A 27973-nucleotide genomic window follows, 5' to 3' on the forward strand; every position below is an offset into this window, starting at 1 on the left:
ACGCGATGGCAAAAAGGGAACAATCTTTTTTACATATCTTGATTTTTCAAAGATATAATCTTGAAGATTGCTCTCTTTAAGCGACATGGCACCAGTGTCTTTATATACATTCGATATAATAGATAAATGTGCGTCTCACATGCAAATTCAATCTCGGCAGATATATTCATCCCTTTATCTTCACAAACACATCATGACGGCAATCTTGCATCTTGTCTTTTTCTTTTTAGTCTCATGTCCTAATTGCATTTAAACAGTATAACAAAAAAACGGTGCAAGTACCAAGTATGTATACATCGTACGTGACGATCCTCGCGCGAAATCGTCATCTTCCACAACGGAGGACTAGGGCTTAGAAAAAAGAAAGGAAAGACTACTAATGTTTATCGTCGGCGAACGAAAGACTCAGCTCTTTGCCGCCACGGCCGACTCTAAGGTATCAGTTTTGCTAGTTTCCAAGTCTTTTGCCTTCTGTTCGACTTTAACGTCGTTCTTTTCTGTTGTTTTTTTTGTCTCCTTATCATTCTTCTTGGTATCTTTTTCAGCAATCGCCATGATGGCTTCGCTGCCATCCGGCGACTGTTCCTTCTGTCGTTTCTCAATCTCCGCCTTAAAATTATCGATATCCTGCTGGCTTATTTGCACAAAGAGAATGCCGTTGATGACATTGAGCATATCCAACACTGAGCCCATGCTGGGCGGCTGCACCTGAATCGGTGGCAGGCTTACACCAGACTTGCCCGTGTAGATCTCGTTCATTTTCTTTTGCAATACGACTGCCTGCTGAGTCAAATGCCGCAAGCAGTCGCTGCTTTCCTTTGTTTTCTCATGCTCCTCACCTAATAGCTGCTTATAAATTGCGTAAGTTTCCTTTTCGTTGTTTAACGCTGCTCGGAAATCGCCCATGCATGACTGTGTGCGTGCCACTAAATGATACGATACCGCAACCTTCAATGAATGAGGACCGTGATAACGTAAATTCAAGGCTAATGCGTGCTCTAGGAATCGTAATGACAGCTCATATTCACCGACCGCGTGCAGAATCAGTGAAATATTGCTCTGCAAAAATCAAATATGATGTTATTGTTATATTTCGAACATTAATTTTTTAGGAAATTTATGTTGCCTTAAAAATGCATCACACAGTAAAACTATTTAAACATAAATAAGGTATCACAATAAAATTATTTTAAAATTATATAATATTTTTTAATATTTTACATGAATTTCTAAAAATTATCTAAGATTAAACTTACATCGAGCAAGGCCACTTCTGGATGATCTTCACCACAGACTAATAATGCTAGATAACGTGCTCTGTATAATAATCTTAATGATACAGATACTTGCCCGTTGGCAAAAGAATATAAGGCGAGATGTATCTACAAGTACAAAATAATATAATTATTAATTATTAAATTTTAAAAGATATATTATTTATACTATTGTTTTATTTTCTATACAATAGTAAATTTCATATGCTATATAGGTGTATACAACGCATAGAATTATTTCTTTATCCTGCATTATTATTTTAACTACAACTGTCATTTATTTTAGTATGATCGGTATAACTTACGTATTCTGTAATGGTGTACGGATGATCGATGCCATTGACTCTTTCCGACATGAGAACTGCTTTTTGCTGAGTAGCAAGTGCTTCAGCATGATCGCCCATTATGTAATTCAATCTTGCTAACATTCTAAGACATTGTGCAATTTCAGGATGCATGGCACCATAAACATTATTAAGAAGATTCAGCGCTTCGCTAATTAATTCATATCCATCTTTTAAGTATCCTTGTTGAATTTTGCTTTGACCAGTGGTGTAAAAATTATACGCGTCGCTAGCCTAAAAAAAGTTGAAACGATTCCTTTACTTTAATCCGCAGTTTTGATTAAAATAAAAATTCTTTTGAGATTGTTAAGATTTAACGCTTATATATAGTTTTTCTGCATTAATCATCTCATTTACATTCATTTAAAATCAATGACTTACTCTAGGATTGATATGTTTGACGACGGGAAAGATGTTCAATATATCTTCTTCGAAGAAAGTTGCCCGGTTTTTGTTTTCGAAGTTATATTCACGCAATAGTATTTGAATGCCAGTCTTAATGCAGAAACCGCGTAGTAATGAAATTTTTTGTAGATAAAAATGTTCTATCGTGGCTTCCAGAGATTCTGGGCTCGGCGTTTCCCAGTCGTAATAGGCCTTCAAATCACTCTTAATTTGCTGCCACAATGATTTAGGTGTTAATGATGCCCATTCTACTTCTAACTGTTGCGGTCCGTTGTTTCTCCCCTTACGTTTATTGCGGCGTTTGGCAGTTTTGCTTTGAAGCTGAAATAAAAAATTTATGTCAATTTATCTCCTAAAATTTAATTATATAAAACATAATTTTAACAATTATTGTCCTTTATTATTATTATTAATTTGAAATTAACAAAATTTCAATTTTTTTTATTATTATATCATTAATTAACTGTACATAAATTATAAGTGTGAGGATCGATCGTACCTCTTCTAGATTTTGTTGTGGATGTATAATCTGTGCCGAAGACAGCAAGCAATTCAGAAAATGACTGACGGCCGCGGACAGATTCATCAAATCCGTACCCTGTAAAATGATACATTTACAATTTTTTGATATATTTCTTAAACATATCACAATTTTATTTTCGTATAATTACCTGCATGTAAGAGGTGAAAATATGTTTCGCCGATCGAAGTATCAGTTCGGATACAGCAATGCGGTTGAGATAATGCAACTGTGGCACTGCGACTAACATAGCCGCCAATTTACCAAGATAGCGAATGTTAATGCCTCTACCGTGAAGAGCTTCCACTAATGTACTACCGTCCATCGCGGCTGCCGTATGATCCAAACACTCCCGAATCTGAAATAAACATTTACTTAAAAAAAAAAAAAAAGATACAATTGCGCAATTGTGAGTACAGTTAGAAATAGTCCACATCTCAGATCTAATTACAGAAATATTAAAAATATACGCTCTGTTAAATTTTTACAACAAACTTACGAATGCCGGCAGCTGCACCGTGAGTAAGAAATCTGCAGCATCCTTTACTAATTGTTTCTGCTTCTTCAGATCGGAGCCATTAAGATCTGGATGCTTAACGCCAGGCGAGAACACGTCCGGATTGAATCTTACATCGAATTCAGCGTCGCGCAGACTACCCACTGCCGTTGCCGCTTTTCGCACTATCTCTTTCGTGCTCTCCTCCACTATCGTAAAAATAAAATTTGTTATAAAACTAATTCTAATTTATATGATAATTTCTTTATGATTTATTTTTTTTTAACATTCATTATTTCTTCTATAAGTAAAATTCTAACGGTTTCTTCACATATACGAATCTATATAATCAATGTTTTTTCTAGGAAAAAATAAGAAATATAATACATACGTTCTTGTTTCTCGCCACCTGTAATCGAGTCAGTGATGCTCTCGACAATCTTCTTCGCTTCGTCGGCCTCTATTAGAGATTGAGCGCAGTCTTCCTTGTTACTGTCCGTTACAGCAGTTGAATCTTCTTTTTTGTCCTCTTTCTTATCTTCCTAGAATTATTAGTTTCTATTATCTACACTATTTCAAGTTATTCGCATTTGTACAAATATAACAAAATGGGAAATATAATATTAAAAAATATTTATTTATACCTTGGCAATTGTCTCTTTTTCCTTTAGAGATCTTCTAGCAGACGTAAGCTGTTGAAGATGAACGGCTGCATGTTTGATAAACTGAACGTACCTGGCCTCGACAAATGAATCTATGAGTTCTTGCCGTAGACAGGCCAATCTATGTTTGTGTTCTACTGGAAAACCCAAGGCTCGTGCTTCTTTGCTTAGTTCCACACCTTCGACTGAGCAAGAAATATATTTCCCGAATAAATAAAAATTGACAAATTCATAAATAAACAAACAGCTTCTTTTTCATGATTATGATAAAATTGGTAGGTCTCAACTCACGTTTCAGAAAATTTACATCGGGTGGGAAAGTCCTCAACAGATCGAGCACATAATGTCGTGAATCGTTACCAATGATACCCTTGCATTCGACGCTACTGCAAAGTTCGATTTCCTCACCTGCATCGTTGATTACTTTATGGGGAAGAATTTTCAACTGCTGTCCAGCTTTGTTTAACTAAACGCAAGTATTTAAAATATTTGAATAATAAGTCATATTAAATAATAATACGGCAACATTATTTTAGTAAGCTTATGTTTATTTACCAATTCAAGATATTTAGGATGCGTAAGAACAGTCTTCCCGAAATCGATCGATCCATAGACTACTGATTGTTCTTGTTCACGTTCCAATATACCCGGTATAATGGATTGTGCGGTGATACGATAGCCTCTACAAGAAAATTCATACCAAAGATTAAGTAAGAACACACCAATAAGAAAATTATAAGGAATTCGATAAACGTACCTGTAATCGATGACGACGGTGCCGAGCGTATAGAGACCGGGCAAGTCGACAGCCGCGTATACTCGGACACCTTGTAGATCATTGCGAGGTGCAACAAAGGCAGCGGCGTCACCACCTAACTCTTTATAATGGTCACGGACATCGAAGCCGAGAGAGAAGAAGATATTGTTCCAAATGAACATTTGCATTTTGGCTTCCTCACCAGGATTTATCGCCATAACATTGCCATCAATAACCGCCACTGCTCCGCGAGTCGCGGCTGCCACGAAGTCGCTATGAACCTAAGCAATGTAAAAAGAATTAAGAGAATTATTTAAGAATTTATTATTAAAATGATTAAAAAATATATAATTTATTTTTATTATTTTATTATTTTAGTTTAATTCAATAATTATTATTATGTACAATGTCTTTAACTTAGAATTAAAAAAAGAATTTATCACAAAGAAATAAAAAGTAAATATAATTTCGTTGTAGTACTTTGAAAACATTATATATCATATTATACTCAAAAAGGCTCACATAAGAAAAATCAATAATATACCTTGAAGATAGCACGCTCTCGTAGCAATCTTTCAGGAAGATTTTTACGCGACAGTTCTCTCGTAGTTTGTAATTCCTCGTTCCAATCGCGTGTTTGTCCCGGGATGTGTTCTTCGTATCCCAATTTAGAGGAAAAAGCTAAGAAAAGATTGTTTAATTAAATTTCAATGACAATGTCCATAGATACTAATCCATTAGCACACATTTTCGAATAATTAAAATTAAATGTGACAATTTAACATAGTTAAAACACAGTTAAATGAATTAAAAACCGGCTAATCATTTTCTTTTTATTGATATCTATGCATTTTCTTTACTTCTTTTAGAACTTACTGTCTTCCGCGCGAATAGCGTCAATAGTGTGCTCAATTTGTGGTGCACTCCAAGCATACAATTGATAAGGGGTGGCGACTCGTTCAAAAGGATGTCTCTGAGTCCTGCGTCGTTGCATAGAAGCAAATCCTCGTTTAAAGGATGGACTGAGTTGATTCAATAGTTCAATGAGACTGTGACATAAATGGCTAGGCGTAGCTGGTTTAGGATTAAATACTTCTTTGGTCGATTGGTTGACAAAGAATCCTCTGGCGCATGCAGTCAGATAGTATTGCTTGTCCTCCAACGTAACCACATGTAAGTATATTAGATCGCCGTGAAGCTTTCTGTGGCCAGGTGGTGGATTCCATCCTGACGTTGTTAGGACCTTTAGAAAGAAATTTAGAAATCTTTTATTTATCTTTTCTTCATAGAAATAGAATCTAATTCTGAATTTTTTTAAAAAGAAAAAAAATATCTTTGAGCAATTTTTCTTCAAAACAATTAATTTTTATTATTTCGAGTTAACAATATAATTTATTCTTTCTTGTTTTATTCTCTTCTAACTTATGATTATTAAACTTTTATTATTATTATTAACTTTTATTATTAATTTTTCAAGAATCACTAACTTTGAGACACGGTGGGCACTTTTGCTCCTTCGCCTGCGGCTGGAGAGGCAACAGGGGTCTCTCCCTACAACCGGGTATGATATAATCAGGTGGCGTGCAATCGACTGAATCCGCGCGGGTCTTCTTCTTCTCTAGGATATCGCCATTCGTGACAACGTTAAGAAATGATAGGCTACTGCATTCGACACCGTTGTAAGCATCTGCGGGATCTACAGATTTCAGCAGGTCGCGTACGTGTCGCACATGTATGCGTGCCTCCCGCATCGTGTACGGTTCCTCCACCACCTTGATAATGGAAGCATCCTTTAGACCCTCAATATTCTTCAGTTCGGCAAAGTTATCTAACGTGTTGCCATCCAGTTGCAGTGAAAAGCACGTGCGGTGACACGTGTCTTCGCGGTCCATAAGTAACTGATGAATTTCCTGCAGAGAAAAGATGTCAGGAAAATTCAAGCATTAGTTTAGGCGTTAATTATTTAATTTTTATCGGAGTACTTTTTAAAAATCTTGTCATAAATTTAGCATAAATAACATGATACAATATAATAGACACATAAATATAATACAAAGCTATAAATAGAATATTAACAAGAAGATAATTGATTGTTATTAAAAATAAAAATATTAGAATAAAATAAAGTTCAAGATGTTCGTAAAGACAGTTAATTAAAATGATATAATTAATAATTTGAATAATATACCCTTAGCCATGGTCACAAAAATTTTATTCAGAAAGCGTTGATACAATTACCTGTACCAACTCCATGCTGGATACTTGAATGTCAAAAGGTTCGGAACCGGGGCTGACAATCTTGACAGTGAAGCCCAAGTCTTGAATAAAAACAACTTCTTGTTCACTTGAAACATCCTTTTCTTTTTCTGCTTCTTTCTCGTTTTTATCACTATTTTTATTGTCTTCATTTTTCTCCTTTTCGCCCTCTTTTGTTGCCTCAACTTCTCCCTTTTCCACAACGTTCTCCGTAGCCGTACTTGTACTTCCGCTGTCCTCTGTTTCCTTTTTCACCTCTACAAATAATTCACCATATATAAAGAATTCCAAGATTCTGCGAATTATTTCATGAATTGTTGTGTCATGTTACATATTTAATGTGTTTTATCAAAGTCCTATTACATTTATTGCATTAATTTATAAAATTTATAATATTAAGAATTATCAACAAATCAAGATATTGTTTAAATTTTCAAATTTGTTGATTTCTTTGAACTTATTTATATAATAATTTCAAAATATGATATTGTTCTGCATCTTCATTAGTTACATCATACACACACACACACACACACACACACACACACACACACACACACACACACACACACACACACACACACACACACACACACGCACACGCACGCACGCACGCACGCACGCACGCACGCACGCACACAAATTCACAGATTAAACAAAACTTAAATCTCAAATGATAAGATAAATAAAAAGATAATTAAATCAAACAATAGAAATTACAGAATCCAATGACTTTTTCTTCGCCCTAACACTGAAAGGGACACGATGCATTACAAGACATAAATACATCACAGTCTAAGTTGTTTCATGTTGTCAGGCACACTTTCTGATGTACTTTCAGACGCACTCTTTCACCACTTGCATTGACTTGATGTGCTTATAAATAAGCGGCAAAGTAAATAGTACGCACTGTACTATTTATATTGGGACACGTGTTTGCAATACGCATCAACTTTGAATCACCAGTACTGATCTATGTCAAGAGAACTTATTGGACTTTGTTGATAATAATTGTTATCTTTCGTTGTAACAATATTTAATCTTGCCGATTCAATTTTTCATTTCTATTTAATATTTTTTAATTTAATCCTCTTATTTAGTACTGTTATTTTAAAAATAGTTACACTATTTTTAAAATAACAATACTAAAATTCATAGTTAATTTCCAATATAAATCACTTTATACATTTAGTGTTTTTATCTTATCTCTTCTTGCAGTCTTTTCTTTTTTTTTATTATTATTATTATTATTAAAGCCATTGAAATTATCAATTATATTAGTTTCTTATAAAATTAAATTTATATAAACGCACTCTTTTTCAATTAAAATTATTATATATTCTTATTAATAATAATATGAAATTTTGTTTTCTGTGACGATTGAATTGCATGCTTGGCATTCTGATTGTACTAGTTTCTAAATCAGTGTTTAACACCGCATAGTTTCGTACAGGTGATTGCAACTAATTTTCCGCTTAGCTGAGCCACTTTTTGTAAATATCATCGATTTCAAGCAGTCGTCAACAATACGTAGCAGGCGAATCGCATAACTGATAAGAGAACTAAGTATCCATAATTCATGCTGAGAATTAGATAAATATGAGTTCTTGAAGAAAAAATCGACAAAATACAAATTTTGCAATTTAAATAATTTAAGTAATAATAATAATAGTAATAATAATTAAATAATAATATATATAATGATATATAATAATTAAATAATAATTTTGTTCTTAGTAATTTTCTAAGCATGTATGTAAATTTTTGAATTATAAAGTGAATTGAATTAAATAAGAAATTACATCTTTTATGTAGTAAACAAAAATATTCTTGAAACAATTAGATAACAAAATTTTCGTCGAAAATATTTTATAGAAAATTCTTTCTTTTCATGTTCTTTGGTGCTTATCGTCTACTTTACTGTCTTATCATCATGTTATCGTGTATGGTTCCATCGTTGTTATGTATAGAAGCGTTGTACTCCTGTTACAACGCTACGCGGACACGTTAACGCGATACAGATAAGGCATTTTATCACAAAATAATGTGATGAATAGCAGGAAGAATCTATTTGGACAAGAGTCATGAAGATTATAGTGAACATTAAATTATGTCTATTTAGAAGTAATATATAATAAGATATCGTAAAATTAAATTTAAACTAGATATTAACAAAGGATGCAATTTATAAAAATATTTATTTTTAAAGATGTAGCTTTATAAAAGAAAAAATTAGTATTAGACGAAAATGATCAATTAAATTTCGAAAAACTCGCAAATTGTCGCGCATGTTTTTCTTCATTATTATAGTTATCTATTATTAGCTACTCAAGCTTCGAAATGAAATGCATTTAAAATAGGTATTTCAGTGGTGTAAACAGGTGATAATATTCACGACTCACTCTTAACAACTGATAAATGGAATATCTACCAGTGATATTATTAGACTGTTATTGCTAATAATTATCGTGCATAAACATTTATGCATTTGTCTCTAAAATAGAGCTCAGACTCACAAGTTAATAAATGCCATCGTCAATTTCATTCATGAGAAAGACTTAAAGTGTGACTTTAAAATATCATTCATAAAATGCCTACGGCCAGATGATCATTAATACTCGTGAATCGCCGCGCTTTCCTTCTCGTCATTAAACTGCCACTTAATTTAATTCACCTTTAAAATAAAAAACATAATACTCAAATAGATTTACATTATTAATAAAAAAGGTATAAAAATTCAATATACATTGTATTGATATCAAAAACTTAATATAAATATATTCACATATATAAATATATACGCATAAGTAAAAAAATGATTTATTTATTAAATATTTATTAAATAGATAATAAAAAATTTAATTAGATAATTTAAATAGAAAATAAAAAAAATTCTTGAATTTCAGAAGCAAATTAAAAAAATTGTGTTTGTTCTTGCGAAAATCAATCCCAAGAAATACATTCGTAATGTAAAAAAGGTGTATAAAACACTCCTAATTGTATAGAAGTTTGTCTATTTAAATAAAATCTGTGTCAAGAAAGTGGACAGACGGACGTGAATATATAAACTTGAAGACAGATATATGGGGTAGATGACTATAGTATTTACTACTAAATATAGAATCCAAGCGGGTTTACTGTACGGGAGTTATGCGAGTTCACACTGTGCCGAAGACACGTGAAGAGGATCGATTTAAGCACGCAAGCTCAAAGGTGAAAGTACGAACATCATAGCGTGCTACAATTGCACTACACAGTTAACTCGACTCGATTATCATCGAGGGATGTTTGATGTAGAAATCGGTGCACAAAATAATAACTGGCACCGATAACCTCTGCTATCGATACTCTGCAATTCCATGTATTGTTCCCTTGGTTCACGTGCAGTAAGAGGCGTATCATTAACACGAGACTCACTTTCCATCTAGCTTCTAATTAAACCTGCAAATACACGAGCAATTATACAGAGTTCTCAAGTCTAGTTAAGTTTCTCAAATCATAGTCGTTTAGGTTTTCACATGCAACTTACAAAATTTTTGAATAAAACGCTCATATAAACTAGAGTTTAATAGACTGAAAAATTAATTGTTACTTGATGCTTCTGAAAATAATTCTGATTAATCTAAAAAGAACTGTTACTTAACAATTTGACAAATTTCAAATTTTCAAACACACATGTCATTCATCTGTTCCGAAAAGAAAGTATCCTGAAGTTCATTAATGAACAAGACATCTTTCAAAGATACCCTCCCATCAATTGCGAAGGCTCCGGTTGCACACATCGCATATTACACATATGCACATCGCTAATTGGCTAATTTAAAAATAAAATATTCTCATTGGTAAAGCTGTAAAAAATTACTAGGTACCACCACCTGAGTGGTGTGTGTAATCGGGATTGTAGGAATCCTCCCCCGTCAATCAATATTAATCTTTGAAAGAGAAACACGTCATTGCTTCTACTCCTGTACTTTTTCCATTTACATTATTTATGCCGAGCATAGAGAACAAATTCTAATGAAGAAATTGAGAAAATTATTTTATCTCTTGCTTAAATCGATTTTTAAAAATTATCTAATTCTTTCTTTTCTATTTCTATTTCTTTCTTTATATTTTTCATATTTTGATTGTGTATACAATAAAATGAATCAATCTTATTATGATTGTGTAATAATCAGTAATCATCGTAATATTCGCTTAAAAAATGAATCTTTCAAATTATTTTAAATATCTTGGATCTTGACATACATCCATCCCAGCAACGAATACATTGCACCATCTTGACGTCACTCTGAATATCGATATTGCATCATAATACACAGCCGTTTATCTCACTCTGTATTATCAATTCAAAATATTAAACATATCGTGAAGGGAAATTTATTATGCATATCAACATTAAATAAACATATATCCAATTTCATATTCGGCATTCACAGTCCAATCATATCGTGCCTCATTATTTTCATCCTAAACACCGATGTTATATCATGCCATTTCCTTCCATTCTATAAAAATCAAGACTTGATATAAATTATTTACACACACAGTTCTAAAAATGCTTAGATTAACATCAAATTATTAATATCCTTCTAAAATGTTTATTAGCATCAAAATTATTTCAAAGTTTCAGACTCGCAAAGTTGAACTCCTCTCTCCCCCATTCTATTACTTTAAATGATATTTTTATCACTTTAATCAAACTCTTTCTACAATCGATTGAGAACTCTAAAACTTATCGGGGGGATAACCAGAACTCTTCTTATTTTGTTCAAATTTTGAAAATTGAGGCCGACTTCACAAAAGTATATAATTATAATTTGTTATAATTGTTGACAATACATAGAGGCCTCATATTTGGACATATCTGATATTTTCAATGTTTTCGTGGAGCACAGTGGAAATCATATTAAATATCGTTATTCATCCGTGGTGAAAATTTTTCTCAGAATTATTCATATAATTTTTCAGAATTTCTTCTCTATAATTTTATAACTTTTTCACATTTTTTATATAAATTGGAACATTTCTCAGAAAATCTTTTCTCAGAATTTTTCATATATGTTAATTATAAAATATCGTAAAACTTCTAAGATTTCTATTTTTTATAAGTATAATTCCTGATAAAATGTTATAAAATCTAAAAAGTTTAAAAATATTTTTTAAAAATTATGGGATGAGAAATTTCAGAATATTTCAGAATTGTATGAAAAATTCTGAGAGAAGATATAAAGAGAAGATATAATTTCTGAATATTTCTGAGTATTTCTGAAAAAAGTTCCAATTCGTATAAAAATTATGAAAAAAATTTTCATCGGGAATCCTAAACATTAATATTACATCATATCATTTTTTTTGCCTTAAAAATCAAGATTTGTAAATTAATACATGGAAGCTTCGTGTTCAGACATAATCAATAGTACCAATCGATGTTTTGTCGAGCACAGCTGGAGATGTATTATGTAAATATGATTACAGCATGTTTGCGTAATTATATAATTATATACGGCATGTTAGTTTCCATCGTGCGAATGGTGATCTACGGATCATCGGTAATCCTTAATTAATTTAACAGAATCGAGAAGCTCGTTGAAGGACTCATCGCAGATTCGCCAAGCTTCGTGAATAATCAATTGCTTCACGTTTTAAAGAATCCCAATAATTCGCATCTTTATTCTAATTAGGCTTGTTTCTTTCAACTGAACTTCTTGCACGATTCATCTTTTCTTTTTTTCTTTCCAACGTAGAGAAAAAAAGAACAAATCAGAGATTATCAAAGTTGTCAGTATATTCGCATGCTTGAAGCATCTTTTGCAACATGCAGTTTTGAATTTAGCAAGCAAACTCCGGTTTCTCAATTGCAATTCGTATTGTTTATCGCATGGAATGCAGAACCTGAGAAAATTTGCAATGTAATTTCGTGTCGTTCCGTTCGCCGACATCATGGTAAACAGATCGAGTACCATGTAAGAAGCATCATTCGATCTAAAATCTAATCTTCAATGTGCTCTTTGCTTCCTGTTTCTTACTTTTTATGTCTTATCTTTTTTCCCCTTTGCGATTGTTTTATCAATCATTGTCTTTATCTCTTTCGAAATTCTACTTTCAAATATTTAAGAAGAAAACGAATAAACAGGATAAAAGACAAAAAGATAAGTGAACTTATTACGGTTCTTTAGACGAAGTGAAAATTACAAAAATGATCAAACCCCCTCACTAGGTGTTAACCAATGAAGTTATAAATATTCTAATAAATTCGATCCATTTTCGTTATTATCACCTCGTTTCAAACCATAATAAGCCCCCAGAGATCATCAAAGTGGTAAGAAGAAAGGAAATAAAGAGATTAAATGTTGTAGATTAAACTTAAAAGATCACGATGAGTTCGTCGCTTTCCTGAATTCCTCTGCGATTCTCCGTCTCGAGAAACAGCTTTATGTAGTTTGACGATTGTTCAAAAGAATGAATTTTCTTTCTTCCAGTGTCCATGTATACCGTAAGTTTTCAAAGGGACGTGAAGATGTTCTAAAGATATCCAGAGGACGTCTGTCTTGAAGACGTCTAGAGAATGTTTGCATCCTAAAGATGTCTTCAAGACGTTCCTCAGAGATGTGTGTTGTGTGGATAAATTTAGTCATAATTTCCACAAATATAAAGGACAAAATACGATTGTTTTTTCTAGACGAATTATTGCTCTTCTTGCATAGTTCATCTTTCTTCTTTTTTCCATCAATGTGAAAAAAAAGAGAAAAGGTAAACCATGTAAATGTTTGACTTAAAAAGAACATACTTAAGTCCTGAAACACAATAGGTGTAGTAAGCCTTAAGGAATTCAATCACAGTTAAATGATCGACTGATTAGTCAATTTCTTAAAGCTTACTACATCTATTATGTTTCGGAATTACTATCGTTATCAGCTATAAATTGATAAAGAAAAAAAGAAAGTAATGTGGAAATAATTAATTGAGAAGGTCAATTGTGTATTTTAAATGAAGAAAATTACAAAGTGAGCGAATTTACTGAAATATTTATATTTTTATTAATTAATATTTGAATTTGTTTATTTATTAATTTTTACCTCGTTTTTAAGGTAATTCGATCTTCAGAAAGAAAACGCTTTCGTAGACCGGAAGGTCAGTAAGGCTGGAATCAAACTACGTATTGAAGATTGAAGATTTGGGCAATGAAGACAACGGAAGCTTTTAACTTCTATTGTTTTTTAATCGGTCAAATAACAATTTTTCAATCTCAAATGCGTAGTCTGATTCCGGCTCAAGGAAATTCATCCGTTGGCGCCGCGGCGCGTCTTCTGCTAGACCTGCCCCCTCGCCCCGGCGTCCCTCCTCTTGCTACTTGAGGCTCACATGACCCCGTGCGCAGAGACTCGCGCAATTCGTGGGGGTTACATAACGTATGAGGCATCGCTTTATCCCGTTTCTACACGCGCTCTTTCCGATCGTGCGCTCTCTCCTTCTCGCTCGATGGAGGCCGGCTTCGCGTTCGATGAGCCGAACGACGAAGCGAAAAACGGTCCCGACGATCCGTGAAATATCTTCGTCGGGACACGAGATGAGACCGGCGTCGTTCCCATCAAAGATTACATAACGCTCGTGGGTCAGAACGATGAGCGAGTTTTGGCTCGCGGATTAACCTTAAAAGAAACATCGTGCGGCACCCTCGTGGAGCGCGCGTTGCCGCACGCGATAATTTCATATCGGTACTGACCGGTCACCTTCGTAGCCTCGTGCACCTGATCGCCATTCAGCAGGGGTATCTTCGCGCTGTCGGTATCCCGTTCGGACGTGTCGATCTGTGCACCGACTGCCATTTCCTTGGACTTGGACCACTCCGGCGATGATGAAAGAAATGACGATGACGGTGACGACAGGGTGTAACGTGACAACGTGGTTTTCTTGTTTCTTTGTATTACTTCAATTACCTCTTTGCTCTCTCGCGTAAACCTCGTTCTCTCTGTCCGTTCTTTCACTGTCCTTGCTGCGATTTACGGTCACGCGCACGCACGCCCTTTTGAATCGTTCGTCCGGGACGGAAAGCAACGACGACGTCCGACTTTTTCACGGGGCGGCAGACAACTTCAGCGCGCGCGAATCCTGCGGCCCGCACGTGCGTTTCGAACGGTCTGCGGCAAATTCTGCGGCACGGCCAGCGATTGGTTCGTCGCGGTGATCCGCGATTGGTCCGCCGTACTGATTCGCGATTGGTCCGTCAGTGTTGCGCCTGCGCAATGTGTTTTCGTGCGCACAGTTAACAAATCACAAGAAAACGATTAATTTAAAAAACTTTATTTGATATTTATATATATTTTTTTAATATAAACATTTTTGTTTAATTTACTTTTCATCTTTCCCTAATTTTAAAAATTAAAAGGTAAAAAGGAAATTATACCAATTTAAGATTAAAATTAATCTAATTTTGATTACAAAAACGGACATAATTCGGAATTGCTTATTTTATATCCATTTCTACCAAGTAATTTAATCTCAGATATTTTTATGTCTTTCTGATCCTTAGAATTAAAAAAGGATAGAAGTAAGTTAAATTGAAATTGATGTTAATCTACATTGAAAATTTAAGCCTACGGCACACGATGTTTGTTTTCTTGTGGGATTCCTAGCTGGATTAGAATCTAGCCATCGTATTGGCTGCAATATCAACATCGCAGCCAATATGATGGCAAAATTCTAATCCAACTAACAATCCAGCAAAAAAACAAGCATTGTGTGCTGCAGGCTTTAGTTCCGAAAAAATGGGTGATTCGATATTTTTTTTTCGATGGATTTTGGAAGCCTTACTCATATAGAGCAGTTGAATGTAATGATTAGATTCATAATCAACAAGGCGATTTTACAGTGGCGTAAAAAATATTTTTTACATCACTGCCCGTATCGCCCAGCTGATTGATTGTTGCTTCTGCTGCTTGACGTTTGTGTGAATGCACTTTTATAGTTCAATGAGCTTTTGCATCTGATTGGCATATTCCATTAGATCTAAAAATATAAACTAAACAAATACATTCGGTTACAGAAAGGTTGTAACACTTTATTTTCGATAGGTTTCGAAATGCTTGCTCATCAAGCGATTGATTCTTATTTATGGATCTATATAATAAATCTATATAATGGATCTATAATATGGATAAATAAGAACCAATCACTTGATAAATAGGCTGCATTCCGAAACTAATCGAAAAAAAGTGTTGCAATCTTTCTATGACCGGCTGTGTAATGACCGTATTCATAGTCAGACTTTGTACTTAAGACTTCTTTAAATTTATCTTTAGATGCTCAGCAGCCATGAAATAATTCATTTAGTATCTGAAGATTGAAAAAAATTTAAGAAAGTCTTAAATATAAGACCTGATTATGAATACGGACATAAGAGCTCATTGAGCGTCCAATAAGGCCGGCGTTTCATGAAATTTACAGCGGAACGAAACAGCGAGATCAACACAATCGCAAAAAGAAAGCAGAGTAATAATTGCAGAATTGTGATTGGTTGCGCCGTTCTGTTCCACTGTAAATTTCCGTTCATGGAACGATGGCCTAAGCGGTCGTGCTTCTGAATGTATCTAATGGATTTTCAATATGAAGCATTCAATACGAACGCTCAGTGAGCTCTTGTATCTATTTGGTCTATATTTTTAGATCTAATGGAATATGCCAATCAGATGCGCTCACTGAGCGCAATGAACGATGTAGTATTGAATGCACCCAATTGTAAATGATATGAATACTTTTTGGGAGAATAAGATCATTTCACTGGTCATAGAAATCGATCTTTAAGTTTTTACATCCCTGGCGTTTCTAACCTAACGGTGCGCACGGTACGAGGTATTTGTTAGCAGCAGTTAGCAATATTTGTCCATGTAAAAATAAAGACTATTGTGTTTCCAGGAAGATCGACGCAGCACGAGGAAAAATTTCTAAAACGATTGTTTTAAAAGAGCTGCCCGACAAGACCGCGAGTGAGGTTAGACGGCGCAAGGATGTCAGCGGAAGAACTGCCGGAGTTTCGACTGGAGTTGGGACCGGTTCCTAATGTCACTTATCCCATCCGCGTTCAATATTGCGGAAACTGTTCGCTACCTATTGAGGTAAATCGTTACTTTTAATACTGATATGAAAAATATATGCTTGATTACAAAAATGGTGGAATCATAATTGGCAATCGAAATGTATAATTAAAAATTAATTACAGCATGTTTTATCTTAGAAAGAAACGATAAATGTTTCAATTCAAGTTAATTTCTTCGTCCCTTTCAATGGAACAATGTGACTCTCAGAAAAAAAGGATAGTCAAAGAGATTTTTAAGAGATGTGTTGAATATAATATGGAAATCATTCTGTTTCTGTTTGATATTTAGTAAGAGAGAAAAACAGAATGATTTTGTATTAATATACTTATATTGCTTATGGAAAATATACTTATATTTTTTTTATTAGAAATTTGAACCTGATAAAAATCTGATGATCATTGATTTACAGTACTGCGAATATTATCCAGAATATGATAAATGCAAGCAATGGCTAGAAAGGAATCTACCTACTGAATTTGAAAAGATAAAATTAGGTAATTATGAACAAAATTGAGCATCATAGCGAACAGTTTAAGATTGTAACTGAAGGATTATTTTTCAATCAGCTACAGAGGATGGTTCTACTGAAGTCAGCACAGGAGAGGATGAGAAGAAGCGGCAGAAGCGAGGCGGTAAAGGTATGCTGAAAACCAAGAAGAAAGAGGATATACCACGATTGGTAACTATCTCCAGAGCACCTAGAGGAAAGAAGAAATCCGTCACAGTCGTAACTGGCCTTAGCACTTTTGGTAATACAACATCAAAACAATCTAAAATTTAGATTGTAAATGAATAAATGAATAAAATTTAGATTGTAAAACGAATAAATATTCTAATTTTGAATAATTTATTTCTTAGATATCGACTTGAAAATAGCAGCAAAATTTTTCGGTAGTAAGTTTGCTTGTGGATCCAGTGTGACTGGAGATGACGAAATTGTTATACAGGGAGACGTCAAGGATGATTTGTTTGAAGTGATACCTGAAAAATGGCCACAAGTAAGTTATGAAAAAAAGAGGAAGAAAATAGATATATTGAATGCAAAGTGGAAAATCCAATTCTTTTTTTTTTCAGATTGATGAAGACTCTATAGACGATCTTGGGGATCAAAAGAGATAATAAGGCTATCCACTATTATACACGCACAATAATTTAATTATACACTATTTCCAGTCATGTTTATTATATAAATAAAATGTACATACATAAAATATATTTAAATAAGTTATTTTTTAAGGTCTAAAATTAGGTTTCTTGTTCTGTGTCTTCCTCATTTCCTCGCACATTCGCGACGATTTGAAGCACAGTGTTCACCTCTTCCTCTGATAATCGTTCCTCGCTCTCTTCCACTATCTATACATAGTTATTTCAGAATAGATTTATCATCAATTAAGAAACGTCGAAAGATTCGAATCTCTGCTTCTTAATCAAGTAAAACAGTACTATCCAAGATTTGTAATTCTGGGAATTGGCTTAATGTGTACCAGCATTGGAATGTATTATTTTCTTTTTTCTATTTCCATTAAGAATAACCTTAAAATTACAAATCTTGGACAGCATTGAATAGGATATTTATAAGAAAGAAGTCATACCAATTGAATCTCGAGAGGTGTAGTAGGACAAAGATTGAGAAGAGTGAGCTTCTCAGCCTTAGTTAATTTGATAGGCTCCATGGCTCTCAGAAACTCTCGGATTTTCTCTGGATTCTGCTTCTTACACGGTGTGTCTTCTAGATACTTGATTGTCTGATAAGTGATGGTTGCAAGCTGATTCATCTTTTGTTTCTTGTAAGAACATTTCGTATTTTGCAAAATATCCAAAACCTCGTAATTACTCAGAAGAGTGTTCCAGTTTCCTTTTATGCTATAAAACCAATGATAGTGAGATATAACAATTCTCGCGAAAAGCGAAAAATCTAATGGATTTAATGACAACTTACACTTTCATGTCGTATCTTCTTAAATTAATAGAGATTTTATATGTACAAGTGATTGCAAGTCAATACAATTTTTTTCTTATGTTCTCCGTTGAAGGAAAAGTCAATGATATTTAAACCTCGAGGTTAAAACATTCGAAAATTAATATCGTTCTGTTAAATAAAAAAAAAGTGCACTAATCCTTTGTTTACTTACAGAGATTCTATAGCTTTGTTTTATTAGTACTGATTCAAATTGCGACTTTTTTTGGCGATTTTCGCAATGTTCCTCACATTCCTGACGTGCTTTTGCAATATGTTTACATTCATTTGCACTTGTTCCGTTCGAGTGCTGTAATTGGTTCTTCACAGTTGATCCTTCCATACCTTTTCTCTTTCTCTCTAATGATAAATGTACTACATCTATGATCATAAATTTGTTTTAAAACGAGATAAATATATAGTCGGGCATGAGAGAAAGAGAAAACGAAAATTCTGAGTTTAAAAAAGGCAAGCAACCTCAGAATGTAAAAGGAGTGATTACGAGGAACATAAGAAAATCGAGAAATTCGTATTTGCTCACAACTCTGTCTGATATTTCTAAAAAAATTACGTTACACGCATATGTTTTTATAACGAGTACATGAAAACTAAAGGAAAAAAATAGAAAAAAAATCCTGACCCCGACGTGATTTGAACACGCAACCTTCTGATCTGGAGTCAGACGCGCTACCGTTGCGCCACGGAGTCATGTGATAGTGACATCCGAATTGCGCTCACTTCAGGCCACTGAACTCGCTAGCGTAGTCAAGATGCTTGCTGCGCATGCGCAAGCGCTTTCTTCTTAATTCTCACCTTGTTTCTCTCTTTCTTTAATCGGATGGATTTTTCATTTTTTCCCCTTCTTTGTTTTGCCGTCAAAATATCAAACGCATACTTATCTTCGATCGAAGAAACGGAAGAAAAAGTTCCTGTTAATTCCAGAATCGCACGGCGGACCGTATCAAACGTCCATTTTGCCGCCATTTTGCTCGCGCAGCTCGCGTCAGAGCCATCGGAGAATTAGGAAACGATTTCGCGGACAATTTCGCCACTCGCGAAGGAAATTCAAAGACACACGATTTCGCGGCGACCTGGGGAGTCGCATCGCATGAGTGGGGTGAGTTTCGCGCACGATCGAGTATTATCGCGCCAGTTCGAGTTCATCGTTCGGACGATTCCGTTAGTCGAGCGGGATTTTGAATTCAGAACGCCTCTTCGGCGTGATGCGATATGCGATGGCGGGTGTTGAAAACATGGGAACCTGATAGTGACCCAGATCTGTCGTTCATCTAGCTCGATCGTAATATTCGTGCGTCGCGGAAACGTCGTACACAGTGGAGAAACGTAATCGGAGTAATTCTGGAAAAAGTGAAGTTAGAGATTTCGCGTTAGGATTTTGTAATTCCGTCCAATTCCTTCGGCTGGCATCGCGCGGGAAAGATCGGTTCGCGAGCTCGTGTTTCAACAGTGCCGCAGCAGGAAAGGGTAATTAATTCAATATCGTGGCCTAGTGAACGAATTTGTATTGACAATTCAAGCGGCAGATCGGTTGGGCCAATCGATGATGTTGATGACAGACTAACCTCGAAACGCAGCGCGAGGTTACGACGCAGGCTGGAGAGCTGTAGATAGAAGGCTGCAAACCGCCCGAATGGTCAACAACTCCCCAGCGAAGAGACACACCCCCAGCGGGGTCGACATGGAAGTGAACGAGCAGGACACGGAATTTGATGCGGATGAAGAGGGTGGCCTGAGGGTGGATGATGAGATATACATCCCACCACCTTTGAAAAACTTTAATGAGATTGATGAGACTGGATCCAGGCTCATGATTGCCAAGATTGTTAACAAAAACTTCAAGAGCTATGCTGGCATACATATAATTGGTCCCTTTCAAAAGGTAAACACATCGATGTGTGTATCCAATTCTGCCTGGCTTCATAAATGTAAGAGTTATTTAATCTTTAATTTTTATTATTGATCTTTTTCGAATTCTAGAATTAGAGAAAGATAAATAGTAAGTTAAATTCTTAAAATTGGAAAAATATAAATAATAAGTTAAACGAAGATTATGTTAATCTTTCATTTATAGAACCAGGTCTTAATAATAAATTCAATCACTGATATTGCATTGGATTAATGCACATTAAAAATTGCTATTTTATGTAAATTATCTAAATATACTGATACAATAACTCTGACAATGAAATATGTATACATTCTGTTAAATAATATGACAATATTATAATATAAATATTTAATCATTTAAAATTTATGTTATACGATAACTATGTGATTAAAGCCTGATTGCGCTAACATTACTTTGACTTTAAGCAAGGCTTAAAACTTTGTTTCTGTTTTTCTTTTTAAAATGTGAGAGAGAGAAAGAGAGAGAGAGAGAGAGAGAGAGAGAGAGAGAGAGAGAGAGAGAGAGAGAGAGAGAGAGTTTTAAGTCTTGCTTAAAGTTAAAGTAACATTGGTGCGATCAGGCCTTATGAATTATCTCCATGTCTAGATCCATTACTAGAATGCCAACGTTTTGTGAACATTGCAGTTTATTTTGTCATGCTTTTATGGCTGTGTTCCAAAATTCACTACCAGTATTGTATAATATAAATAAATGTATAATATAAATAACGTAAACTATAGATTTTCAGTGCTGGCAATGAATTTTGAAACACATTACATCTACATTTAACTTGGCCAATTTTATGTACAGCAGCACTAATTTAGTATAATACAAGTGAATTTGTTATGAATTTGTTATCAGAACTATTTATCAAAGCTAAACTAGTGTACGCTTTTGGAACTTAAAGTTAAATAGATATTTGGGACAAGTGAGGAAATTTTAGTGCAATCTAATGCAAAAATAAACAACAAAATTTATTATTTCTTTCTTTCAGAGTTTCTCAGCGATAGTGGGTCCCAATGGCAGTGGCAAGAGCAATGTGATAGACTCTATGCTGTTTGTGTTTGGCTATCGTGCTAGCAAGATTAGGTCGAAAAAAATCTCTGTCCTGATACATAATTCCAGTGAGCATCCGAATGTGAACAGTTGCACTGTTTCCATACATTTCCAAAGAATTATCGATAAGGTAATGATATTAATGATTTAGAGTTTAAGGTATAAGTACAAGTATGACAGTTTGATTTTTGCTAGCAATTAATAATAATTAATAAGACTATAATAATAGTAATATAATAATAGTAATATGATAATAATAAGTAATAAGTATACTAAGCTAATTAATTTTTAATCAAATTAATTTTAAGCCTGGTGAAGACTACGATGTTGTTTCGGATAGTGAGTTTGTCATATCTAGAACAGCATTCAAGGATAATTCATCATATTATGAGCTTAACAAGAAGAAAGTACAATTTAAAGAGATTGCTAAACTCTTGAGGTATCATGGAGTCGATTTGGATCACAATCGTTTTTTGATATTACAGGTAGAATCATGTAATGTTTTATTATTGGTAGAATCTAGAATAGATTTAACTTGAGAAGATTTTTTTTAATCATGTGAACACATGTAATCTATTTGATTCTTATTTTCGTATCATTTTTAAAATAATTCTTGTGAAAAACCAAACTTTATATAGTTAATTTTCCTCTATCTTTCCAATGTAATTGTTTTTATACACATTTGTTGATTATTTCTTAAACACATTTAATATTTTGAATTTTTCTAGTGTTCTTTTTTTAAAAAAATACCAAAATATTTACAAAAACTTAGTTTCAAAAGTTAATACATGTTAAATTATACATGTTAAATTACTTAAATTATATTTAAAATCAATTTATTATATATAAAATACAATATATATTAAATATTGAGTTATCCGGAAAATTCGTGTCGATTTTGAAGGAAAATTGAAACGCAGATTTAAATTTTTAATTTCATTGATTAAATTTAAATCTTTTGCACGAATTTTCCGGACAACCCAATACATTCAAATCAGAATACATATTAATTACATTAAATTCTATATTGGTAAAAAAATTCCATGAGAATTGCTTTCTTTAGGGTGAAGTAGAACAAATTGCACTAATGAAACCAAAGGCTCAAAATGAAAACGATACCGGAATGTTAGAATTTTTGGAAGATATTATTGGCACATTTCGTTACAAAGAACCCTTGGAGAAATTATTGAATAAGATCGAAGAATTAACAGAACGTAAAATGGAGAAGCTGCATCGACTTAGAGTTGTGCAAAAGGAGAAAGAGGCTTTGGAGGAGCCTATGCAAGAGGCAATACAATTCTTAAAAACGGAGAATTCAATGATCAGTTTGCAGCATCAAATTTATCATTGCAAAAGGTGAGTTGTTCATGAAAATAGTTTTATTATTTGATTTAAATCTGAAGACATTTGAAGTGTTACATCAGCTTAGCTAACTATTGAAAATTACGAAATATTTCTATCAGATTCGAGGCAATGAAGAAGCTTGTTGAATGCGAAGCGACGAACGATAATATTACTAAGGAATATACTACATTGACAGACGAAATGATTAGTGTTAGCAAAGAGAAGGAGGAAAAAAGCAAGATTATTAAGGAGAAGAACAAGAAGTGGGACGCTTTGCAACGGCAGAAGGACGAAGCCACGGCGAGATTCGATGAACTGCACAAGCAGGACGAGTCGCTGCACGCCGAACTAATAGAAACAAATAAGCGACGAAAAGCCAATATAGCGTCTAGTAAAACGGTAATTTTTCTCTTTATTATTAACAAAAATCTTAAAAATTGAATTTACATGTAAATTATAAGTATTATATTTTGTTATATACATTTTTTTGTATCAAATTATATATTTGGTAATTTATGTAACGATCACAGGAGAAAAGTAAGCTGGAGGAACTACTGAAGGTACCAGAGAAAAACGCCAAGGATATTAATGAATGCGAGCATCTGATCGAGACGCAGGCAGCCAATAAAGAAAACGAAGAGGCTGCGTTAGCAACTTTGATGTCGAATCTACGAGAAAAGACAGAGCCGTTACTGAATGAGCGGTCCAAGTTGGAGAAAAAGCTGATATCTCTTAGGAAAGATGTGGATCAAGCGAAAGCAGCATATGATATCGCGCAATCAGAGTTGGAACTTTATACATCGGTAGAGAAAATCGAGAAAGAGAAATTAGAAAATCTCCGAGAGGCTTTGGAAAGAACTGCGAATACTCTCAAAGAGCGACAAAAGCAGCTGGCATTATTCGAGACGAAAATCCCGGCAACTGAGCGCAGTTTGAAACAGGCACAGAGCGAACTAAATGAAGCAAAGGCACTCGAAAGCGAGAAAACCACTCAGCTGCAGAAGATGCGAATTACTTTTGAGGAACAGCGTTCTGCCATGCAGGCCAGTAGATCACGAAATCACATCTTAGACTCATTGATGAGAGAAAAACGTGAGGGACGATTACCTGGAATATTTGGGAGACTGGTGAGTGAGATTTTCCAAAATGCGCGAAATAGAACAGCATTGCATTGGTTAACCCTGATCAATATTCGCAGATTAAGTAGACTCTGATCCAATTGGATATTTCTTCAATTATATTGTGAAAGATTCTTTTAACTAATGTTTTTCACTTTATGTATTTTTAAGTACATAATTTTATTCTTCGAATTTTGACCTTCAACAAAATGAAAAAAAATTATTCAATTACATTAACTTTAAACAAAGATACATTAATTTGAAATACACTGGATCTGCGAATATCAAGATTTTCTTTTACTTAAAATAGCAAATTTTGTAAGAATTTGTTTCTGTATAGGGCGATTTGGGCGCGATTGATGCCAAATACGATGTCGCTGTGTCGACGGCATGTGGTCCATTGGATGACATTGTTGTGGACACGGTAACCACTGCGCAGGCATGTATCACCTATCTACGACAACATAACATAGGACGTGCTACATTTATAGCTTTAGAAAAACAGCAGCGATTCCAAAGTAAGATCAATCAGAGGATCCATACACCGGAGAACGTACATCGACTGTTTGATTTGATTAAAGTAGAAGATGAGCGAGTGCTGCCAGCGTTTTATTATGGTCTTCAAGACACTTTGGTAGCGCAGGATTTGGATCAGGCAACACGCATCGCTTATGGTAGCATACGATACCGCGTGGTAACATTGAAAGGCGAATTGATCGAACTATCGGGTACGATGAGTGGTGGTGGTCGCACAGTATTCCGAGGTCGGATGGGTCAGAAGGTGGTGAGAAATGAGCCATCGAATACTGATATTGAAAAATTACAATCGCAGTTGGATACTATATTTGAAGAGTGCAATAAGCTGAGAGCGAAGCAGAAACCTCTGGAAGAACAAGTCCATGTGTTGACATCTGGTTTGAAAGATATGAAAATTAATAAACAGAAATTCAATATCGAGGTACAGACGCTGAGCGAGCAGGAGCCATCATTGCGAGCGCAGCTGAAGGCACAGGAAAAAACTGTCGCGAACGCTATAACAGACCCAAAGAAAGTTATGCAACTACAGAAAGTGGTGGACGCGACGAAATTGCATCTGGACGAAGTCGAAGAGAATTCCGCTTCAGTAGAGCAAGAGGTGAAACGTATCAACAAGAAGATAGATGATATCTCCGGCAGTCGAGTGCGGGATCAGCAGGCGAAAATTACACAGCTGACCAAATCGGTAGATAAAACCAAGGCGGAGATATATCGTCTGCAGGTGGCTATTAAAACTGCCGAGAGAAACGTCAAGAAGACTGAGAAACACATAGAAACGCTGGAAAACGATGTACACACCTGCGAGCAGAAGCTAAGGGACATTAAGAAGGAAAAATCCGAACTCGAGGAACATGCTAAAGTCATTCTGGATGAATTGAAGGGACTCAATGAGGCATTGGTAGAATGGGATGACGCCACATTGTCTTTGAAGAACGAGCTGAACGAACTGCAGACGCGTGAGGACAAAATGAAGGCGATGAAGATCGATGTGGAGCAGAAATTACAAGAGAATAAGAAATCATTAAAGGAGTTCCAGCAAATGATCCCCATGTATAACCGGGACATAAAGAATTTGAAACTACGTCAGATTCCCCATGAGGCTTTAGAGCCACTTAAGGATCTGACTGAGGAAGAGATCAATCAATTGGACATGAAGATATTGCTGCAGAATTTGATGAAGATAAAGAAAAAGCTACCCGAGCAGATACCCAACATGCAAATCATTGCGGACTACGAGGAGAAAGACGCACTGTATATAAGCCGTGCCGCTGACTTGGAAGAGACGACATCGAAACGCAACAAGATGCGTGACATCTACGAGACTGCTCGACGACGCAGGATCCAGGAATTCCTACACGGTTTTACCCTGATCACTACCAAGTTGAAAGAGATGTACCAGATGATTACGCTTGGCGGCGATGCAGAGCTAGAACTGGTGGATTCGTTAGATCCGTTAAGCGAGGGTATTGTATTTAGTGTGCGTCCACCCAAGAAATCATGGAAGAGCATCGATAAACTCAGTGGCGGTGAGAAGACTCTAAGTTCGTTGGCGCTGGTTTTCGCCCTCCATCATTACAAACCTACGCCTGTGTACTTTATGGATGAGATTGATGCGGCACTCGACTTCAAGAATGTCTCCATTGTTGGTAACTACATCAAAGAGCGCACGAAGAACGCACAATTCATCGTCATCTCGTTACGTTCGAATATGTTCGAACTGGCCGACTCTCTGGTGGGCATCTACAAGACGTTTAACTGCTCTAAAAGTGTGACTCTTCGATTGTCCCGTTACTACGAAAATAATGGTATCGTGCCGCCTACGCAGCTTACATCGAAGACCTACGCGTCCCAGGCCTCGCAAAAATCGCGATTGCCCTTGTCGCAACACACTCAGACGAATTCATGCAAAAAGAACACACCCACGAAGGATGAAAATGCGAAAGAAACATTATTGAACGAGAAAAAGACGTTGCCGACGAAGGATAATAATACGAGAGAAATATTATTAAACGGGAAAGAGACGTTGCTCGCGAAGAACAATAATGTGAAAAAAATGTCATTGAATGGAAAAGAAACATCGTCCGCGAAGGACAATAATACGAAAGAAACGTCATTAAATAAGGAAGAAACGTCGTCCACAAAACACAATAACGCGAAGGAAACACCGTCTGATGCGGAAATAAACACAAAAAAGAATAACGCAAAGACACCAAATGGAAAGCGGCAGAAAGTTGATCAACTAGGGTGAGTTATTATTTCTTAAGTTATTATTTCTTAAGATTCTAGAGATTCCTTTTATTGTAATTATATTATTTTACGGAAAGTAAGGTACATTAAGAATTATATAATTTTCTAATTATTCGAAATAAATTTATTTTTTATGTGTTATATAATAAACACGGAAGTTATCTTTCAATGGCTGTGTTCAGCAGAGAAAGCGGCTTTGCAACTGTTGTAAAATTCTTCATTACGATTGGTTTATATATTTAGATCCATAAGAAACCAAAAGCAAGAACCAATCATATTGAAGAATTTTACAACAGTTGCAAAGCTACTTTCGCTGCTGAATGCAACCATTGAGTAAATTACTGATGAATGATTACTGTACATTTTGGAAAATAGTAACACGTTTTCTATTGCTTAACAATAAGTTGATTGTTAGCGAATGAAAAATATGTTTTTTTTATAATTAAAAAAGATTAGATATGAATTATCTTATTATTGAAATAATTTGTTTTTTGATTGATTCTTTGCTTTAATTAAAACCTAATTGTATATTACATTTATTGTAATGCAGAACATTAACTACATATATCGTAATTTATTGTCAAAGTTACAACAAAATATTTAAAAAATTCAAAGATATTGAATAAAAAAAGACTTCTATGTTTAATATTGCATTGCAATACAATAACTAAAAAATAAATATTTTAGGCACGCTAAAATCCACGCGATGTTGAAAATATACTTGCTCCAGCAATAAAAATAATATAATAAAATATATTAAAATTTTATGTAGTAGCGAAAGAGTTGAAGCGATTTTATTATCTATCATCGTAAATTTCGCATTGAAATTCATTGTTGCATCGTTAATTGTTTCAGTCTTCCGGAATTGGCGGTACGCTTAACGCCAACTCGGCACTCTTCCAGGCTTGCGAAGAAAAGCATGGAAAGAGAAGAGAATGACAACAAGGGACCAGCTAGGAAAAAGCAAAGGTCGCAGTAACATGACTTCCAGAAT

The 27973-nt window shown here is 34.7% G+C and overlaps 4 protein-coding genes and 1 non-coding gene across 9 annotated transcripts; 2 read left to right on the forward strand and 3 right to left on the reverse strand.

Annotated features, from left to right (window-relative positions):
• Positions 1-6: 6 nt before the first annotated feature.
• LOC108693154 (clustered mitochondria protein homolog) lies at positions 7-14846 on the reverse strand. 3 transcript variants are annotated; one of them, XM_018201929.1, is made up of 17 exons: positions 14441-14846; positions 6697-6971; positions 5946-6368; positions 5335-5701; positions 5003-5139; positions 4459-4739; positions 4257-4383; positions 3993-4167; positions 3684-3886; positions 3431-3581; positions 3043-3248; positions 2695-2901; positions 2523-2621; positions 2000-2344; positions 1580-1852; positions 1257-1382; positions 7-1059 (listed from the first exon to the last, which is right to left on the reverse strand). In XM_018201929.1, exons 1-17 carry the CDS (start codon positions 14541-14543, stop codon positions 406-408), a joined length of 4152 nt encoding a protein of 1383 aa, XP_018057418.1. In that variant the 5' UTR covers positions 14544-14846; the 3' UTR covers positions 7-405. The 3 variants fall into 3 exon arrangements, with proteins under 3 accessions (XP_018057418.1, XP_018057417.1, XP_018057419.1); XM_018201928.1 differs by having other exon boundaries at positions 4257-4739; XM_018201930.1 differs by having other exon boundaries at positions 4257-4739; positions 14655-14788.
• A 1655-nt stretch (positions 14847-16501) lies between these two features.
• LOC108693103 (density-regulated protein homolog) lies at positions 16502-18056 on the forward strand. Of its 3 annotated transcripts, none has more exons than XM_018201805.1 (6): positions 16502-16566; positions 16630-16829; positions 17221-17305; positions 17378-17560; positions 17670-17809; positions 17886-18056. In XM_018201805.1, exons 2-6 carry the CDS (start codon positions 16722-16724, stop codon positions 17928-17930), a joined length of 561 nt encoding a protein of 186 aa, XP_018057294.1. In that variant the 5' UTR covers positions 16502-16566; positions 16630-16721; the 3' UTR covers positions 17931-18056. The 3 variants fall into 3 exon arrangements, with proteins under 3 accessions (XP_018057294.1, XP_018057295.1, XP_018057296.1); XM_018201806.1 differs by having other exon boundaries at positions 16521-16566; positions 16614-16829; XM_018201807.1 differs by having other exon boundaries at positions 16543-16559.
• Positions 18055-19186, reverse strand: LOC108693104 (DNA-directed RNA polymerase III subunit RPC9). The gene is made up of 4 exons (XM_018201808.1): positions 18944-19186; positions 18751-18866; positions 18404-18674; positions 18055-18164 (listed from the first exon to the last, which is right to left on the reverse strand). The coding sequence occupies exons 2-4, from the start codon at positions 18756-18758 to the stop codon at positions 18057-18059; spliced, it is 387 nt and encodes a 128-aa protein (XP_018057297.1). The 5' UTR covers positions 18759-18866; positions 18944-19186; the 3' UTR covers positions 18055-18056.
• A 218-nt stretch (positions 19187-19404) lies between these two features.
• Positions 19405-19476, reverse strand: Trnaw-cca. Its single transcript has one exon. It is a non-coding gene; the product is annotated as a tRNA-Trp (tRNA).
• Positions 19477-19919: 443 nt separating this feature from the next.
• LOC108693181 (structural maintenance of chromosomes protein 4) lies at positions 19920-27973 on the forward strand. The gene is made up of 8 exons (XM_018201995.1): positions 19920-20668; positions 21672-21863; positions 22042-22218; positions 22797-23089; positions 23197-23476; positions 23608-24204; positions 24536-26976; positions 27835-27973. Exons 1-8 carry the CDS (start codon positions 20420-20422, stop codon positions 27956-27958), a joined length of 4353 nt encoding a protein of 1450 aa, XP_018057484.1. The 5' UTR covers positions 19920-20419; the 3' UTR covers positions 27959-27973.

This window comes from Atta colombica, unplaced genomic scaffold, assembly GCF_001594045.1.
Source record: "Atta colombica isolate Treedump-2 unplaced genomic scaffold, Acol1.0 scaffold88, whole genome shotgun sequence".
Classification (NCBI taxonomy): Eukaryota; Metazoa; Arthropoda; class Insecta; order Hymenoptera; family Formicidae; genus Atta; species Atta colombica.

Coding starts and splice junctions, on each gene's coding strand:
- LOC108693103 (XM_018201805.1), top strand. CDS start 16,722: ATGTCAGCGGAAGAACTGCCGGAGTTTCGACTGGAGTTGGGACCGGTT. Junction 17,306..17,377: donor ATTTGAAAAGATAAAATTAG/GTAATTATGAAC, acceptor TTTTTCAATCAG/CTACAGAGGATGGTTCTACT. Junction 17,561..17,669: donor AACTGGCCTTAGCACTTTTG/GTAATACAACAT, acceptor TTTATTTCTTAG/ATATCGACTTGAAAATAGCA.
- LOC108693154 (XM_018201928.1), bottom strand. CDS start 14,543: ATGGCAGTCGGTGCACAGATCGACACGTCCGAACGGGATACCGACAGC. Junction 3,887..3,992: donor CGATGTAAATTTTCTGAAAC/GTGAGTTGAGAC, acceptor TTTCTTGCTCAG/TCGAAGGTGTGGAACTAAGC. Junction 2,622..2,694: donor TTTTCACCTCTTACATGCAG/GTAATTATACGA, acceptor ATCATTTTACAG/GGTACGGATTTGATGAATCT.
- LOC108693104 (XM_018201808.1), bottom strand. Junction 18,165..18,403: donor CACCTCTCGAGATTCAATTG/GTATGACTTCTT, acceptor AACTATGTATAG/ATAGTGGAAGAGAGCGAGGA.
- LOC108693181 (XM_018201995.1), top strand. CDS start 20,420: ATGGTCAACAACTCCCCAGCGAAGAGACACACCCCCAGCGGGGTCGAC. Junction 22,219..22,796: donor ATCGTTTTTTGATATTACAG/GTAGAATCATGT, acceptor TGCTTTCTTTAG/GGTGAAGTAGAACAAATTGC. Junction 23,477..23,607: donor ATATAGCGTCTAGTAAAACG/GTAATTTTTCTC, acceptor TAACGATCACAG/GAGAAAAGTAAGCTGGAGGA.